This window comes from Periplaneta americana, chromosome 10 (assembly GCF_040183065.1).
Source record: "Periplaneta americana isolate PAMFEO1 chromosome 10, P.americana_PAMFEO1_priV1, whole genome shotgun sequence".
Taxonomy (NCBI): domain Eukaryota; kingdom Metazoa; phylum Arthropoda; class Insecta; order Blattodea; family Blattidae; genus Periplaneta; species Periplaneta americana.
Window position 1 is genome coordinate 139,724,284 of NC_091126.1, and position 13,927 is coordinate 139,738,210.

General features: G+C 37.9%; 1 protein-coding gene across 1 annotated transcript in view; it reads right to left on the minus strand.

Moving 5' to 3' along the window:
• Window positions 1–13,927, minus strand: part of LOC138707741 (MAM and LDL-receptor class A domain-containing protein 1-like) — a 280,376-nt gene that overhangs the window by 123,411 nt on the left and 143,038 nt on the right. Inside the window, exons 3-5 of the mRNA XM_069837606.1 lie at window positions 6,589–7,198; window positions 2,169–2,318; window positions 1,967–2,093 (exon numbers count right to left, since the gene is read on the minus strand). Coding sequence (XP_069693707.1) covers window positions 1,967–2,093; window positions 2,169–2,318; window positions 6,589–7,198 — 887 coding nt within the window. The remainder of the gene's footprint in view (window positions 1–1,966; window positions 2,094–2,168; window positions 2,319–6,588; window positions 7,199–13,927) is intronic.

Below are 13,927 nucleotides of genomic sequence, written 5' to 3' on the forward strand. Positions count from 1 at the left end.
AAGATGGTTTCAAAGGAGTCCCGAGATCGAAATCATTAATTGGCCTCCGAAGTCACCTGATTTGAATGTCATCGAAAATTTATGGGCGGAATTGAAAAAGAGAAGGATAGCCACCTATGCCCACCGACACCCTCGAAATCGAGACGAATTGTGGGATCAAGTTGTTGACACCTGGGAAGATCTCGCCGGGGGTCAGAACTTATTCCACAATCTCGTGACATCCATGCCGGATCGACTTAGAGCTATAATAGAAGCTGATGGCATGCGGACAAGATTTTAAGTTAACAGGTCTCTTTTTGTTTGTTATGATTTTTGTTTGAGGAAGAATACTTTCAACTTCCAAGTAAGATTTTTTTTGACGAGTTTCAGCCCACTTGTAAGACCCAGAAATTGGGCATAAATTATTCCATATTTTTCGACAAATTAGACAGTCGAGGAACTCTGAACAAATTAATTACACCTCAATAAAAAAAAGTTTTACCCGGGATCGAACACGAGACGTCTCGATTATACAGTGGAACCGACACGCTACTATATGAGCTAACGAGACAAGACAGTGACAGCAGTAGTCCAGAATGTAGATCCCTTATCAGGCATTTGCCATTCGGTACAGTGAAGCAATGATATTTTGTGACTCGAGCTATGTTGTGAAATCCTGGCCTTAAATGGCAGTCTTCTTCGTGATCCTTATTCTGGTCCTTGTCCTTGTTGTGGTCGTTGTAACAATTCTTGTACTATTTGTCATGTTATGTATCGTTACGTCGATATCGAGTGAACCGCGCTGTAGAACTTTAACTTCCGACGACCAAGAATCGTCTCATTCTTTTTCAGGGTAACTGCACATTAACCAAAAAACGAAAGAGACAACAAAAATACCAGGTACGGACCATTAAGCACGGTGGTGGTAGCATAATGATGTGAGGATGCTTTTCTAGAAGTGAAGTTGGTACTCTAGTCAAAATAGAAGGGAATACGGATCGTTTCATGTACAGAAACATTTTAGAAAATATGGTTCCACATGGGAGGAAGAGTATGCAACATAATTGGATTTTTCAGCAGGAAAATGGACCAAAACACACTTCCGGCCAATAAAAAAAATTCTTTGCAGATTAAAAAAATCAAACTTTTGGATTGACCAAGCCAAAGTCCGGATCTTAACCCTATTGAACATCTCTAGGATAAATTGGATCCACTTGTTCGTTGTAGAAGTTACCCAACTAAGGGTCAGTTCTTTGCTACCTTATTGGAAGACTGCAAAATCTTGTGGATTCAATGCCAAACAGATGTGTTGCTGTGATCAAAGTTTGGGGTATGCAATGAAATACTGCTTTTTTCTCAGAGTCCAGAATATTTTCGTTTTATTATTACATACTTGGACTTACAAATTACTTTTGATCTAGAAGAATTTTCAATTATTATTACGCAAAATAACTCTGTTCAAACTATATGTATTTTCGTAATAAATGGATTAGAAATACACACTTTTCAATATCCACTGGCATTTTTTTTCTATTCAATACTTATCTTTATGTAATTGTAATATATGCTTTCTACTAAATATGTTTGAGCGCTTCTGTACATCTATTATCAGGAAGTGTATCAGGTGACGATATGTGTTAGACAAGGACAATTGTTTGTATCCTTCTTAAGTCTCATTATTAAAATATGTTACCAGTCAGAGGTGTATGCAACGGAGGTGGAAAGGAACTTACCATTCTAACCCATTACCTTCTGGCTTAGTTGCTTTATGAGTAATACTTCATTGGTGTCACTTGGAGGTTCAAACCTGTTTCCGGACAGTTGACTAAACAACTGTAGAGATGGACATATATTCCCTGTTACATCTGTTGCAGGGTGCGGAGAAATTGTACAAAGTTTCATTGCTTACTTTCTCTAAAAGATGTATCTAACGGAATGACATAAAGGAAGTAAAATATGAATGAAATATAATGGAAGAATCACTTACGCAAAGGTGACACAAGAGCCCTCGGGTCCCGTTTCGGGCATGAGGGGGCTAAGGAGAAGAGCTCCGGGGTGCATGTTCCTCCCCTGAGGTAGCGGAATCTGCGAAGTCTCCACAAATGCGTAGCCTCCTGGAAAGCAAATTTAGTATGAGGACTTTGAAATTCTAATAGCGTTCAGCTGGTGCAGTGAAGTAGTCAACGTACCATCCGAATCCTCAGAGCTGAAGTCAGCTGTTGGTCCGCCGAGCCAGTTGGAGGTCTGGCCGGTGCCCACTTGCCAGGTGAGAGCGGCGTCTTCATTGTTCGTCCACTCACACGTCGAAACTCTCGGGAAGTACCCGAAGTCACAAGACACTGAAAAACATTTACATTTATAAACTCTACAGTATAGAATTCTTCCAAAAGTAAGATATAATTTAATTGCTCATTATTTTCTTCATTTTCTATATAACCGTGGAAATTCTGACACTAGCTTAATACACAAGAAACGGGATTCTTTGTTTCACAATGACAACGAATTTGTTTGTTTTATATTATACTGGTGTTCGTGTTATCAACAGGCACTTTCCTCAGAGTTGGTGCACAAAATCTTCAGATATTAACAGAGTACATTATTGTTTGTAAGGCTATCTTAAAGAAAATTCGTTCTTTGAACAAACCTACGAGAACGAAATTGATGAGTTGAAGAACACCATTGCACATACTGTGGCAGATATTCCTGAACATGATCTCAGATGATGTATACAGCATTGAAGAGAGGATGTTACTTGTTCAAGAACAAAATGATGGACATATACGTAAAACATATAGGATGAAGTTTTGTCAATGGGTGGTGGTGCAGATAATCATAATTCTTGTATAATCTGAGAGTGCCAGAATATTTGAACAGGAATGTTGAGAAATCCCACATGTCTAGAAAACTAAACTTTTGAGAAGATACAAAAAACATCTCAGGTCCTAGATTTGTGCTCTTATTACTTTTTTTGACACTTTAGCTAAAATGAATGTTGATGAGAATATGTGGGGTTTCTCTTCATAATATCATGAGTCTACATGTTTAGAATACGAAATCATACCGTATATAACTCAATTTCGTAAAACAAAATGGACATGGGTTTCTCAATATTGTGATTCATTTAAGATCATGTAGAAAATAGTGCATACATTTTATCTTCCCTCATTCGAATCTGTGTAGCTGCTGCGTGACTACCGCGTCCACGCCACATGCTCGAGGGGGAGAAAATAAAATATATGCACTGTATGAACAATTAATATTACCTCTAATTTTGAAAAATTCTATACAACTAGCATAAGTGTTAGCTAGAGGCGTAAGCACAATTTTGTCAAGGATCATTATAAAAATTGTTTACAATTTATATTATCGGTATTTTAAATTTTACGTATTATTATTATTATTATTATTATTATTATTATTATTATTATTATTATTATTATTATTATGATCATCATCATCAGCTGAGTTTACACAGGGGGAATCTTAAACTAGTTCCAGGAAGAACGTTCGTGACCACATCGTCACGCTACGGCTGTGAAGAAACATTTACCAATGTGAAATTTTCACTAACCTCGCGAGAATCACTATGTGACTTTTTGCTAGAAAATAAAATTGAGTTTTGCGGTCGCTTAGACACATCAAAGAACCCGGAACGATAACGTGAACTTTAGGCTATATTAAAAATATGAACGGTTGAATGCACAAAACGTTAAACGAACGTTTCACAATCAAGTCAGATGTGAAACTAACGAACGGGTGAATACCACTCTTAAAATGAGTTTAAAGTCGACAATACACAATATTTAACATCCGCAACGCAGAACTGTCAAACCAACCTTTTCAAATATGTTTCACAAGTTAAATTTCACATTGTGTCAGCTTCATTTTATCACAAGGCCGGTAATAGCCGGTAGATCTCTCTGTAATAAAGACAGCATTGTTATAATTCGAACGTGCCGCAGTACCAAGCACAAGGATTATATTGAAGGAGAGGTAGGAGGACTATACCTTATGTCGATGCAGATTGCACTACTCTGACAGTCAAAAATTATAGAAGGGAAAACCATTATGGAAAAGAAACTCGCATCTAAATGTTTTTTTTTCTTCAAAAGTCCGAGGAAGGAGTTCAAATCCGGTAACCCCCCTTGAGTACTAAGTAGATATTCCCCAACTCCAATTCCACAGTTGGACATGCAAGACCTGATCACAGACACAGATTAATCAGCCTAATCCACTTTAAAGACAACTTTTATCATTTTCACTAAGCTGCCATCTAGCGACTCCAAAAGTAACCAGCTTTAATACACATTTTTGTGGTGAGTTATAATGTCAATAAATAAATGTGTAATACATACAGAACCATTTTCCTAGTCATTTAAATGCTTACACCTTCATAACTTCTACGTTCATGTTCATTTTCAGGAGACTGCAGCGCAGTCAATTTTAAAATTATGACTAATCGTGGGCAATATGTGTAAATACATAAAACGGATTTTCATATCTAAATGAAATAACTTTCATGTTTAATTGAGATGATTGACACATGTTTGTTCATTCATATATGTACATATTTTGGAAGTAGTACATATTTCGACATTAAGAGCATTATTATTTAATGCATATTTTAAAATTCTTGTAGTGAGAACTGTCTTGTAGTTTTCTGGACTTTGGTAAATATGTAATAATTATTTACTTCAGCTCACAGCGCGTTTTTTCGACAAAACTTTTTCAGAATTCTTTGATTTGACTTTGGAATAAGTACAAATTGCTAAAATTGAGGGGAAAACAATAATTTTCATTTTCTTTAGAAAGTTGAAATACCTACTTGCAACTATAAGGTGTGTAGGCCTATTCTTGGATAGACTTCAGCGTACAGTACATTTGAATAGGTTGGTGGATTATTTTACGGCGATGTATCAACATCTTAGGTTATTTAGCGTCTGAATGAAATGAAGGTGATACTACCGGTGAAATTAGTCCGGGGTCCAGCACCGATAGTTATCCAGTATTTGCTCATATTGGGTTGAGGGAAAACCCTGGAAGAAACCTCAACCAGGAAACTTGCTCCGACCGGGATTCGAACCCGGGTCATCTGGTTTCGCGGTGTGGACACGGTACAGTTGATGTGAGGGGACTATAGTTGGTGTGTTTGTTTTCATATTCCTTTTATTTGGGACGTTGTGATGTATTCATGACTTGGTGTGCCATTTTGCCTAGTGCAAATAAAAAACAATGTTTTCCGTTCAATTGGAGTAGTTTTTTACCTATTGCCCAAGTAAAATCAAGGAATTCTGAATAAATTCTGTTGAGAAAGCGCGTCGCCAGCTGAAACAAAGAATGATGGTCAGAAAAATACAGGTAAAGTGTTTCAAGGACATGATAGTGACGTGGACGTTAATCATATCGTGTTATCATATTACAAGTTTTTTCCACTCAATCCATGCTATGCAGAAGTAATTTTTTCTAATCACAAGTTTATTTTCACGGACAAGAGAAGCAAGCTGAATCCTGAAAACATGGAAAAGATTATTGTGTCAAAGTTTCATAAGGTCATGAAAAAAAATGAATTGACTTTATCAAATTCGTTTTAATTAAATTATCGACAAACAATATGGGAATAAGTAAAAAAATTAAAGTTCTGTTTCTTAAAGGAGTATTTTTCAGTCGGAAGATCGGGGTTAGCAAGCTAATACTATGGTATAAATCAGTCTTCTTACAAGTTATTATTGTATTTAGTAGATGTTGTAAGCAATGTAGTGCAGTAAAAATATTGAAATGTATGGGGAAGAAGCAGAAAGAATAAAGACACTAATTGATAGTGTGAAATGAGAAGAAAATAATTATGTGAATTATGAAACAAGCAGACGAGATGCTATCCGTCGCCAGTTGTTTCCATGAGAAACGCCGGAATATGCCATCAAGCGGTTTGTATCTGATGAGGAAGATGATAACACGAAAGAAAGCGAAAATGATGCATGCTCTGAAAATGACATTAATGTATTCTTTGGCAATGTATTATAAAATATATTAATTTTATAACATAAATTCCTGTATTTCTTTGTTTTATATTTCATAAATTAAAGGAAAAATAAATTTAAAACAATTTATTATGGTTCAAAACGTGGTAAAATAGAAGTAAAATAACTGTAAAAGCAGAGAAAAAGCCTCCCCGTCTAACATCATTATGCGTGACCTTCCGCGTAATAAACAACCACGCGACCTCTGTCGGGTTAATCCCGATAATTTGAAAGTTTCCCATTATACGACTAGTGTTCTGTGTTTCGTAGGATCCTATTCCATGGTAAGCTATTCGGCTCTTTAGGTTTTACTGCATATGTAAGAGCATATTTTGGCTTTATAAGTGGATATTCGCATGCACATTTCAGGGTTTTTAATGTGTATAATTTCCCAATACCAATCAATTATGAAATGGGATGATATAAACATTTTTCATCACAACTTTATCAGGAATCATTTCCCAGAGTACTGCACGGTCTTCGTGAATCACCCCTGTATTTGGAAACAGCAGGCTACCCAGGTCTAACACAGCTCCATGCACTCCACCAGATCAGTACTGTTTTATGTTGTGCCAGCGCTGATGCTACCTACTGTCCACTTCTTCCGGCTCCTCTCCTTTCTGTGGTGGGGTGATCGGTTTGGGTCTCTGCGTCGTCGTAGGCCTCTGCCGCGACTTGGGCGTTGTGGGTGTAGTGGGAGGTAGGGTGCTGGCCGTGCTCGGAGAACTCTGAGTAGGGGTGACAGTTACTGGCTCTGTAGAAGGTGTCTGCGTGGTTTCTTCGTCCGTGGTGCCTCTGTCGATACCACCTCCTCCGGCCCATTTGCCACCTCCGCCGCCCCTTCCGGTACCGAAGCCTCCTTCGCCACCTGTACCGCCACCGCTGCTACCTCCACCTCCTCCACCACCGCCGCCTCCGCCTCCACCGCCGCCTCCGCCTCCGCCTCCCCCTCCACCTCCTCTGCCCCCGCCTCTCCCACCGCCTCCGCCACCGACTCTTCTCGCTTCTACGCCGCCTTCGTCGCCGTTCCCTCCGTCCTCCTCTTCCTCCTCTTCTTCCTCCTCGATGTCGTCAAAGGTGGTCTCTTCGTCTACCTGATTTCCGTTCTGCTCGGTGCCTAGCTCCACCTGCACGCTGGCAGGGGCGATGCCCTCCTGGTTCCCGAGGATAAAGTTGTACTTGACCAGTGGCGCCTCCACCGCCTGTTACAAAGAAAAGAAGCAGAAAAATGTTGTAAATTGTGGAGGTTGCGAACAAAACCGGTTATTTCCAAAATAGTATGTTTTTCAGTAAGTAGAAAAAATTTATCGAACATTTACTATACTCCAAAGTAAAATATAATTTTATATATCGTGCATGTTACGTCCGTTGTTCTGATGGTGTCAATAATCCTGCTTTTAGTTATTTTCTGTGCATTTTATAGATAAAAGTCTTTTGGAAATATCCGGTTTTGTTTAGAAATGTGAGGTAAATGTTCACTTTTGTCCCACAAAGATATTTGACATTTACAAAAGTAAAACATATACGTCACTTACATCAACTGTATCATGGAGTATCATGGTAATTATATAGTAAGCATCGGCCAGGCAATCTTCTAGCAATAGGGGTCCAGAGCACATGGGCTTACATTACCAAATATATATACATATATTTTATACATCTTGATTACACAACTTTTAACACTGTATCACTTCGGAATATGTATGATAAGAACTTTCTTGTGTTAAATTTTAAAGTGCCTTGTTAACATGTTTCGACTTATTTTGGGTCATCTTCAGAACTGGTCGTTGTTGGTCTTGGCGCCTCTTGTTTCCTGTGAGGGCGCGTTCGTAGTGTAGAGTCAATGAGTGTATGTGTTTTGAAATTGAGTTGTGTTGAGAATATCGTTGGAGTGTGTTTTCGTGTGTCTGTATATTTCATATTGTTCTAGTGTGTTAAGTTTCTGGCTTTTTGGTTGGATGTGCAGTATTTCCATGTCTGTGTTGATGTCTCTGTAGGTGTGGTTGGCATTTGTCATGTGTTCTGCATATGTGGAGGTGTTTTGTAATTTTGTTATGGCTGTGATGTGTTCTTTGTAACGTGTTTGAAATGATCTGCCTGTCTGTCCTATGTAGAAGTTGTTGCAGGTGTTACATTTGAGTTTGTATACGCCTGTGTGGTTGTATTTGTTTGTTTCTGTTGTTTGTGTGTTGAGATGTTTTTGTAGAGGGTTATTTGTTCTGTATGCGATGTTGTAATTTAATTTCTTGAATGAGAACAACGAACGCACCCTCACAGGAAACAAGAGGCGCCAAGAGCAACAACGACCAGTTCTGAAGATGACCCAAAATAAGTCGAAACATGTTAACAAGGTACGTTAAAATTTAACACAAGAAAGTTCTTATCATACACATTCCGAAACATATTTTAATTAGATTTTGAAAATTTTCTTATGAATAGCACAGTGTGAGTCCCTTTTACATTCTAACGGGGAAAATATATGCCCAGGACCTATATTGTGGGAAGATGGCGACCTCGCCGGTGCCTATTACACAATTACCCGTATCGTAACACTTTTACAATAATTTAAATTAAAATACATTTAGCTCTGCTATGTGAATGCTCATCCCAGATATCCTCACTTTCATTCCACCGTTTCATTTTCATTTAGTTGTTCTCCTCAAGGGCAGATCTTTCTCTGTAAATCTATCTTTCTCCAGTCTTTCCTATTTTCTGCCTTCCTCTTAGTCTCTGCATATGATCCATATCTCTTAATGTCGTCTATCATCTAATATCCTATTCTACCCAAAACTCTTCTCCCATTCACCATTCCTTCTAGTGCATCCTTCAGTAGGTATTTTCTTCTCAGCCAGTGACCCAACTAATTCCTTTTTGTCTTCCTGATCAGTTTCAGCATCATCATTTCTTCATCCACTTTTTCCAACATAACTTAATTTCTTATTCTATCTGTCCACTTCACATGTTTCATTCTTCTCCATATCCACATTTCAAATGCTTCTATTTGCTTCTCTTCACTTCGTCGTAATGTCCATGTTTCTGCCCCATACAATGTCACACTCCATACAAAGCACTTCAATAGTCTCTTCCTTAGTTATTTTCCAAATTTAGCAGGAGATGCTCCTTTCTCTATTAAAAGCTTCCTTGGTCATTGCTATCCTCCTTCTGACTTCCTGGCAGCAGCTCATGTTACTGCTTATAGTACACCTCAAGTATTTGAAGTTATTCACTTATTCTACTACCTCATTTAGAATTCGCAAGTTTATCTTCTGTATTTTTCTTCCTATGACCATGCTCTTCGTTTTATTTGCATTTACCTTCATCCCATACTGCTCACAGCTGTCATTTATCTCCAGTAGCGTATTTTCAGTATCATTTCCTCTTGTGCTAACAACGCCATATCATCAGCAAATCTTATGCACTTTGCTCTTCTTCCTCCTACTACTACTCCTCCCATGTTCTGTAAACAGTTCTTTACTAAATCTTCCAAGTAGGTGATAAAGGACATCCTTGACGTGCTCCTCTCCCAATTTCACTTCTTTTGACACTATACTATGGAAAAATGAATATTACAATACTTTTATAACAATTTCAATTAGCAGTAAGATATTATTACTCTTGCAAATAGAAGGGGAAATGACCGAATTTTAATAGATTGGTATTTGCAACACATGCAGAGTATTGGAAATGTCTTTTATCCAAAAAAACAAGGAAAATATTGGAACTAGTATGTCAAGGAATTGTCCGGTTTTTTATTGAAAATACTGACTTTACCATACTGTTTCTCATGGAAATGACCTAGTTATAATAAGAACAGTAATATATTCAGAAATATAACCCTCTAAACATACCGAAAACATTTTAAAAATCTCATTTTTCCGGTGGAAATGAACGGTTTTGTTCGTAACCTCCACAATTAGATCACTAGGGTTCGGATTAGTCAACCACTGTGGAGTATGGTCAGCACGTCTGGCTATGAAACGAGCGTGCCGGGGTTCAAATCCTGATTGAGACAAATTACCTGATGAGGTCTTTTCAGGGGTTTTCCCTCAACCAATTGAAGCAGAGTTGCTGGGTAATTTTCGGCGTTGAATTTCGGAATCATTTCGTCATCATTAACTAAAATATCATCATAACCATCCATACAATAGCCCGGGTTAATTTCACAGTGGGGCGTGCTGTAATTGTACAAGAGCACGGCCGTTCGTCTACCCAATCATTCACAAGAATACGAGTGGTAAGCACAATAAGCCTCAGGCTGCAGTGTAAGCCTTTGAGGCCCTCCTCCGTACAAGAGAAAAAAAGGTTCGGATTTTTAAAGACCACTTTAGCCATTCTGTGTATACAGAAAATAGGTCTTCTATGTTTTTTTATAAAAATATAACACACGATGCTTTATTACACAAATAATATAACAATTAATAATTGAAAACATACCAAATTATTTCTCTACTGATCAGTGAACTGAAATATATATATCACTTTTTTAAATAATTGTGTTGGTTACAATATATGACAAGCCACATTTCTAAATTTTCTGGTACATCTTTTTTATATTGTGTATGAACAATATTTTGTATGATGAAAATGTCCTTTCAACAACACAGCATGTCACAGCAGCAAATTTCATCGCTGTCACAGATACTGGAACCCAATATTAGACCCTCAATTTAAAATAAATAAATAAATAAATAAATAAAAGCGGAAAAAATTAAATCACTTCGAAAATATGCTCAACTCGAAAATAATTGTGGATTTAAGTAAAATCCGATGATCAGAATACATACTGAATAAATGCAAGAGTAAAGTTTTATCCTTGACTGGAACTTCAACTCGGGTATACCAAGTGTAAGTTCTGATGTTCTATCCACAGGTTTATAGGGCGCGCCACCGATTTTGGCATGTGAAGTAAGTAATGGGAAACTTAAGTGCGAGTGTCTAAATTTTGTAGCAATTTATAGGCGATAAAGCTGGCACTTGTGATTGGTAGATTGTTGATGTGACGCGTATTTAGGAGGAGGTACCGTTCTCAGCTGCAGTGGCAACAGAAACTCACTGACTGGACACTGTACTCAAGGACACACCGCAGGAAAGTTAAGTGCGAGTATCTTACTTCTGCCGCAGTCAGGGCAGCAAGACTGACAGCTGTGGTTGGCAGATTGCTGAAGTGACGTGTATAGGAGGTGGTATCATTTTCAGATACACATCAATAGATGCTCGCAGACTGTGCATTGTACTCAAGGACACGTGCCAAAAACCCTGGCGTCAGCTATAACTCCCAGTCCAGACCTACAAAGACCTTTCCGGATTCGAACACATGTAATTTACGTTCTATGAATCCGAGGTGCATGAAAATAGCACCAATGGAAAGAGAAACTCAAAAAGTTTAGTTGTGACAACATTGTTTTCCTAGTTGATAATACTGACTCATAATAGCGCATATAAACAAATTTGTTCATTGTTGAGGTGGAAAGGCTGCTATAGAGGACAAAAAACCTTGATTTTCATGTGAACCAGTCGGTTATTAATGTGCAACGGCATTACCGAGCAAAGTTTGCTGCAGATCCACCCAGTGGGGCTACAATCCGTAAATGGTACACTGGTTGTAAGGCTAGATTGTTCGCAAGCGGTTGCGATTTCATCCGTACCGACTAAGATTGCTGCAAGCCCTAAAACCAGAGGGCAAAGTGTTACGAAGAAATTTCTGCATACGTATGCAGACTTTAATTGAAAACGATGATGACTTTATTCGTCCCATGGTGTTTTCTGATGAAACCACTTTTCATATTTCTGGTAAGGTGAACAGACATAACCTCAGAATTTGGGGGTCGGAAAATCCGCATACCTACGTGGAACTTGACTATAGGAAGGGCCGGGTACTTATGGAGATCGCGAAATACACGACATAATATATAGACAATAGATTTTACTAAACTTTTTTTTATTTTAGTAGGTTATTTTATGACGTTTTATCAACATCTCAGGTTATTTAGCATCTGAATGAGATGAAAGTGATAATGCAGATGAAATGAGTCCGGAGTCCAGCACCGAAAGTTACCCAGCATTTGCTCATATTTGGTTGAGGGAAACCCACGGAAAGAAATCTCAACCAGGTAACTTGCCCCGGCCGGGAATCGAAACTAATCTTTACGAATTAAGTGATTCTGACTAATAATATGCGGATAAAACAATCGCGACAAATCGCGAAATATAATTCTAATAGCCAAATTCATTCGCGAATTATTACTATTACGTCGTTTTATGGCGAATTTCATATTCTGAGTTTTTTATTTCAGATTTTTTTCACTTGAATTCGATATATATTCAAGTAGGCTATATTACATGGTATTCCAGATATTCCCATTACATTAGTGAACTCAAAAGACGGAGAATTCAACATTTCACTAATAATTTAAAAGTGTTAAATTGAGTGCTCCAAGTTTTTTTCGTTTTTAATGAATGTGTGTTAAATACGGTCTCAATCCAACAAATATTGTCTATTGGTCATACCGCACCTTTACCAGAATCCAACGAACCTTTAATTATTTGGAAAGTAATATTCATACTGAGTTAATATTCCAATTCCAAAATATTTGTATTTTCCAAAATTTCCTTTAATCTCCGCCATGCGTACAAATCAATCCCCAACAATCTCCGCCGACACCAATATTAAAAAACACAAATGATAGAATTAATTTTCATAAATACCTGCCCCTGACTATAGGTTTGATGTGTGCCGTGTTACCAAGTGGGAACACAATGAACATTTTTAAGGTAAGGAACTATACTTTTTAAGTTTCTCTTTCCATTGGTACTTTTTTCATGCACCTCAGATTCATACAACGTAAATTACATGTGTTCGAAACCGGAAAAGTCGTTTGTAGGAGTCCTGTATATTAATAGATACAGTGGACTCCCCTAAGTTCGACAAAACAGAATTGAAATTTCAGTCCAATAAGGGTGATGGGTGTGGAAACTGAGATGAATACAAATTCTTATTCGTTATCCATCAACGAATACAGTACTGTACTTCCGTTTCCTGCCCGCCCCGAGACTTGTGTCTGCACTTCTAGTGTCACAGTGGGTTTTGACAGTTCCGTCTCACAAACGCCACAATTCGCAAATAGAAAAAGAAGAGTTCATTAATTTAAAATCAGTGATTAAATATGGATGACCTAATCAATAAAACATTCTGTTTTCCTTTAACAAAAATATCACAACAAGACACAGAACCAATTTCCATTCAAATGGCAAACCCATTTCTTAGTGCCCGTATAGGGGCGTGTCTAATCCTCCTACGTAAGCAGTGGAACTATGGGATGTCGAACTTAAGAGCTTCCACTGCAGTAGAAAACATAAAATTTAGTTTTTGTTTGAAAATGATGCGTGATGTCCCATTTTCGATGTAATTTCTACTTTCAGCACACAAAAATACATAAAGAAGAGCTAAAAATTTTTCAAAAGTTTTTTCACAGGCCTGTAAATTAGTGGGCAGTATTTTCAAGATAAATCCCGATTAAATATTCCCTTTTCTTCAGTGTTTCAACGCTATACTCTTCATTCCTCCATTTCTCAAATTTCTCTTTCCAGAGTTCTACTTCTTATTTTTTAACTTGGTTATTTAACGATGCAGTATCAACTACAAGGTTATTTAGCGTCGATGGAATTGGTGCTAGCGAGATTATATTTGGCGAAATGAGGCCGAGGATTCTCCACAGATTACCTGACATTTTTCTTATGGTTGGGGAGAACTTCGGAAAAAAACTCAACCAGGTAATCAGCCCAAGCGGAAATCGAATCCACGCCCGAATGGAACTCCGGATCTGCATGCAAGCGTCTTAGCCGACTGAGCTACGCCGGTGGCTCTACTTCTTAGTGCATACACATTTTTGCAAGTAACGAAACTTTGACTCTAAGTAGCAGCTATTCATACG